A 6,000-nucleotide genomic window follows, 5' to 3' on the forward strand; every position below is an offset into this window, starting at 1 on the left:
ATTAATGTGCAATGGAGGATCAATTATATTTTTTGCATTCGACACCTCAAACTTTTAATCTAACCGCTTGGCGTGATACAGTCTATCTTTTACACATTTATAGAAGTCTCACATAAAGCTTTCCTGAATTCTAGATGCATCCCGTTCATAGTTTCTTTAATGCTTTGGGTCTATCATTGAAATAAATGATTATGTACAACTTAATTTACACAAAGCTTTATTTGTGTGTTGCTTTTTTTCTTTTAATAAAAAAATTATTCCCTGTAAATATTTTTTGCTTGAAAGCTAATTTTATTATAGGGAATTTTATATAATAAAGTACACAGAATAATATAATGAATCTCTTTATCCATTGCCCAGGTCCAACAGTCTTGACATTTCCATGCTTCCATCCACACTCCTCATATTTGTTAAGGAAAAACCTAGATAACAGGGTTGTTATTAAGTTCTTAGATGTTTATATTAGACTTTAAAAATTAGAATGCTGCTGCTGCTGCTAAGCCTCTTCAGTCGTGTCTGACTCTGTGTGACCCCATAGACAGCAGCCCACCAGGCTCCCCTGTCCCTGGGATTCTCCAGGCAAGAACACTGGAGTGGGTTGCCATTTCCTTCTCCAATGCAGGAAAGTGAAAAGTGAAAGTGAAGTCGCTCAGTCGTGTCTGACTCTTGGCGACCCCATGGACTGCAGCCTACCAGGCTCCTCTGTCCATAGGATTTTCCAGGCAAAAGTACTAGACTGGGTCGCCATTGCCTTCTCCAAAAAATTAGAATAAAATAGATTAAAACCCAGTTATAGATTTTTACAGTGTATTTACTGTTCAGTTCAGCAATGCCTGTGATATTCCTAGAACCATGCCAAGTGCTATGTGGAGATGAAATCAGAGTTATCTTTCAGGAGCTACATTTACATAAATGATCACAGTATAAGGTGTCAAATTAACAGTGACGATTATAGCTAACCTTTAAGTTTTTATGTGCTAGATGATAAGCTTAGTGTTTTGCATGGATTTTTCATTGAACCCACACAACTTTCCCATGAAAGACGTACTATTTTATCACCATTTTACAGGGAATGGAAGGAGGGACAAGATAAAGAACGTTCCTACAAGCAAAAAGTGTTAAACTTAGGATTTGAACCCCTGGCTCTCACTCCAGAGCCCCTCACTCAACCTCTTCACAAAACTGCCTTCCTTTAGAATGACCCAGTTTGTACCAGCAGACTAGTACCACCAGTTATCAGATCTAGCCGCCCATTCTAAATTCATCACAGATGGATACAAGTAGTCTTTCCCTTCCCTTGAGGTTGAATTTATCTTTATTTTTTAAAAAATTTTTATTGGAAGATAATTGCTTTATAATGTTGTGTTGGTTTCTTCCATACAACAACACAAATAAGTCATAATTATATACAGAGTGAAATAAGTCAGAAAGAAAAAAACAAATATATATTAACACATGTATATATGGAATCTAGAAAAATGGTACTGAGGCTGAATTTAACTACTCCAGCAATGATCCAGCTGCTGGGATCTACTCCCTGGGACATTTGGGACAGCAGAGCAGCCCTCTGGGGTTACTAACTGAGTCTTGGGACAAACCAGCCAGTCACCTCTTATTCCCTAAGGCTATGATTTCCTTCATATATATTTCCAGGTATATATGATACATTTCCCAGTACCTTGTGCATGCCTTGGACATTGTCAATTCATTTAAATTGTTTCATTTTGTTCCTTAAATTTTCTGACACCTTAGAAATATATCCATGTCATCCTTATTATTGTCACCTTTGATGCAAAATTAATTTCCCTAAATAACAATGACTTAAGGCCCTACCCTGCCTCCAGTGGGAGATAGCTCAGCCTTCCTTCTCTCTACCTTCCAGTTTCTCCAGAGAGTCTTAAGAGACTAAATTTCTTCTAGTCATTTACAACTCTCACTTCCTGCATCTGCTCAGCTTCCTGCCTTCTCCCCTAACTCCTGTGGCTGGTATTTTCCCATCTCTCTGAGCAGCTCTAAATTGGAACACACCCCCATTACTTAAGATTTACCTGTGCAAGTATAAAATCAAGGACATTGTGGGTCATAGATTTCAAGTGAAATTTTGGGGGTAAGTTAGAGGGGTTTTATTATTATTATTACACAGTGAAAATGTTACTGTTGTTATCAGTTGACATTAAATGTCACTGTTTTTAATTATCCTTCCACCATGAACCTCTGGCTCTCTTGCTTTTTACTGTTACTCTCAATACTTCTTTCTCTGCGTTCTTCCTCTCCTGACTCTCTTCTCTCCTCTCCTCAAATTATTCTGGACCCCATCATGAGCTGCACTCTCCAACACATCCCCCACCCTCCAAACACCTCCCATCTGTCAGTATGATGCAGAGAAATTCAATCCCTCTTACTCTTTTTCTAATCCATCCAAGCCAGGCCTTGCACTTCATTTATCAAAATCAAAGTAGCCTACAGACGAGACAGTCTCTTAAATCTCAGGTTTTCTGTTTAGGGGAGAAATTAGCCATTAAGCCCTCAGCCTTTGGGCTCAACCCCAGAGAGCAGAGATGTGGTTCCCCTCTTTCCTGAAACTGTGAGTTTTCCTGATTAGTTACATCTTGAGAAATGATCATATTCATGTCACCAACATCCCTAGTTAGAAATATTTCAGTTAGAACATTTGGGATTTGTGAAACTGATGTTCTCTGAAATCTGTAGCACTCTGTATGAGACTCCGGCGAGGTATCTAAAACCTGTACTGACACAAACACCCTTTTAGAGCGAGATGCTTTTCCTGTGGCCTATCGCTAAAAAGCCCTGGGACTTCCTTCGCCAACCTCTCAGTTGTATTCAGAGGAGAGGGTCAGTGGCACCTAATGCTTTCTAATCATCATCTGATACAGTATATACAAGAGAGGAGTTATAGCAAACGGTAAGTTGGGTGAGCCAGGAAAGAGTGAAGGACAGGGAAACCCGGTGTCCTTGGGGCTGCAGTCCTTGGGGTTGCACAGTCGGACATGCTTTAGAGACTGAACGACGACAAAAGGTGTAAATGATAGATATCTCTTAAAAGCTATTTAAGTGTGTTTTGTCTTTTTTGTTGAGGACATGGGAGCGTTTCACTCTGATGTGTATGACCTTCCTCCTGGGAGCTATCAAACTGTAAAAATGTATCCAAGAGATGTTGGAATATGGTTATTTCATTGCCATGTCCACCTTCACATCCGGGCAGGGATGGAAAGCGTTTACACTGTAATCGAGTGAAAAGGTATGCCAAATTCATTAGAAGTGATGATATTTAAATAAATTCAGTGTTTATATAAGGATATCTGATCTACTGAATATTTACATTTACAGTAATCAAAGATTACTGTTTTGATGTGACCAAGATAATCTAGCTTATTTTCTTTATAAATTTAGGTAAATTGTATCTAATCTGATAAAAGATATTTTAGAGTTAAATGTAATTTCTAGATTCCTATAATATCTGCATCCGGATTTGAACAGATAGTTCATGAAGATGAAATACAAGTGACTACTGAACTTATAAAGATATATAAACTTGCTTATAATCAAATTACTTAAAATTATATTTAGACAACAATAAGATACTTTTGAATAAGAAAGCAATCGATTTGGCAAGGTTTTTTTTCACTGATCGGAGAAGGCGACGGCACCCCACTCCAGTACTCTTGCCTGGAAAATCCCATGGACAGAGGAGCTATCAATAACAGTGTGGTAAGAAGGTCATTGCACATACTTTGGTGGAAGTATATACTGTTTCCACAGTTCTGGAAAGAAACTATTAATAAATAACAATTCTAATAATTTCATTTTCACATTCAGTGACATTTTATTTTCTCTCATTCCCATCTCCTCCTTCTCTGATACATTTTATTAGCAACTTTTTATGAAAATAGTGTCTTTGTTACTGAGATTTTATCAGTTCCTTGGTGACTTAGACTATTCATGAGGTCATTATCCTTTCGTCTTTTGACAGAATTATTCTAACATTTTGACTCAGTAATTTTATGTGACAGTTGATCTCAGAAAATTATCAGCAATACTGAAAAATATTTGTCACTATGTTTTTTTGTGCTGGTGGAAAACTGAAAATTAGGAAATGATCTACTATAAGTTTTGCTACATTTATTATCTGAAGTATTATCCCATTTTAAAAATCATGCCTTAAAATTTTAATGGAAAAATGCTTATAATACAATACTAAGTGGTTAAAAGCAGTCTACAAAATAATACTTGAAATATAATCCAAATTATATATATATATGTAATAGATATATGTACATGAACAGAAATATTAATGGTAACTGTCTCTAGGTGGTTAAATTCTGAGTAAGGTTTATTTTCTTCTTGTATGTTTCTGCTTCTGCTGAGATTACTTTTAAAATCAGGAAGACTATTGAACATATATGTCATACACTATTTAAAATATGCTGTGCCACTCTTGAGTTCTATGGGATCCTTTTTGAATATAAAGGACCACATTTCTTACAAAATCAAAGATGTATTAGCTCCAAATATAATTTTTACCTACAATAAAATATTAATATCAAGAATAATATTATTAACATAGTAAGAGTAATTATTTCTCTTATTACTCTTATTCTTGTAATCATTCATATTCATTCTTTTTTAGTTGAAGTATTGTTGATTTACAATGTTGTGATAGTTTCAGGTATACAGCAAAGTGGTTCAGATATATATATATTTAATACATATATTTTATATAAACATAATATATATATATATTCTTTTCCAGATTCTTTTCCCTTATAGGTTATTACAAAAATTGAATATAGTCCTCTGTTATACAGTAGGTCCTTGTTGGTTACCTATTTTATTTTATTTTACTTTTGGCTATATTGCATGGCTTATGGGATCTTAGTTCCCTGACCAGGCATCAAACTCATGTCCCCTGCAGTGGAAGTGCTGAGTCTTAAACACTGGACCACCAGGGAAATCCCAATGATGTATTTTATGTATAGTAGTGTATACATGTTAATTCCAAACTCCCAACATATTCATCCTTAATAAACGATATTTTGGTGTGCTGTCCAAGAAACAAACCCCCCACTTTTAACATGGTTTCTCTGGGAAACTAGGTTTTTGTGTTACAAATACTCTAAAGCAAAACTTGGTTGGGTCTTCAGGTCTTTCTGTCCACATGGCAGAGTGACAGTGATGTTGCTATTGATTTAGTAAGTAAACTTTTCTTGCAAAAGCACTGGTAGCCATTTTAAGGATTTTCTTCAGACTTATTCAAACAATATTTTTTCCTTAAATTTATGTAACCATTTTAGTTTAATATTCCAACCTGAAACTGTATGAAACTTTTTTTTCTATAGCACAAATATCTGCCTGCTATGAATGCTGACAAGTCCAGGAGCAGAGTTTAAGTTGATGAAGAAGAAAAACTTCAGGAATGAAGGAGTATAGGAGGGGCTGTCTAAAGATGTTCATGGCAATGTGCCAGGAAAACTAGCTAAAAATAAAAGTTTTCTTGGTAAATTTTGTGTATGAGCTGCTTCATCTTTCTGTCCATGGAATAGCATCTGTAGGGCTGTAACAAGGCTTTTAATAAATAGCAGTGGAAGTGGGCAAGTGGGACAAAAAAAGTAGGAGCAAATAAAAGTCTAGCTCAGTTAGAAAAAAAAAAGGCATGCCATCCAAGATTTTACCCTAAATTGCAACATTTGCAAACATTTAGAAAATTAAATTCTCAAATCATGGGTAAGTGTTTGAATCAGTCTTTGAAATGGAAATCCATACACTGTACAGTGCCTTATGCTTGGAAAACTACAGTTTTCAGAATCTGTAAGCTCCAGTTTTCCAGAACCAAAAATAAGGACTCATGCTCTGTCTTTGTATCTAGCAATATTAACAGTAGTGATGCCTACTGCTTCCCTGGTGGCTCAGAGGGTAAAAATCTGCCTGCAATGCAGGAGATCTAGATTCAATCCCTGGGTCAGAAGATTCCCTGGAGAAGGG

General features: G+C 36.0%; 1 protein-coding gene across 1 annotated transcript in view; it reads left to right on the top strand.

Annotated features, from left to right (window-relative positions):
* The window catches only part of LOC101121993 (ceruloplasmin-like), a 41,524-nt gene extending 38,269 nt beyond the window's left edge, over nucleotides 1-3,255 (top strand). The window contains exon 18 of the mRNA XM_004003267.6: nucleotides 3,097-3,255. Within this exon, the coding sequence (XP_004003316.1) occupies nucleotides 3,097-3,255 (159 nt within the window). The remainder of the gene's footprint in view (nucleotides 1-3,096) is intronic.
* Nucleotides 3,256-6,000: the final 2,745 nt, after the last annotated feature.

This window comes from Ovis aries, chromosome 1 (assembly GCF_016772045.2).
Source record: "Ovis aries strain OAR_USU_Benz2616 breed Rambouillet chromosome 1, ARS-UI_Ramb_v3.0, whole genome shotgun sequence".
Taxonomy (NCBI): Eukaryota; Metazoa; Chordata; class Mammalia; order Artiodactyla; family Bovidae; genus Ovis; species Ovis aries.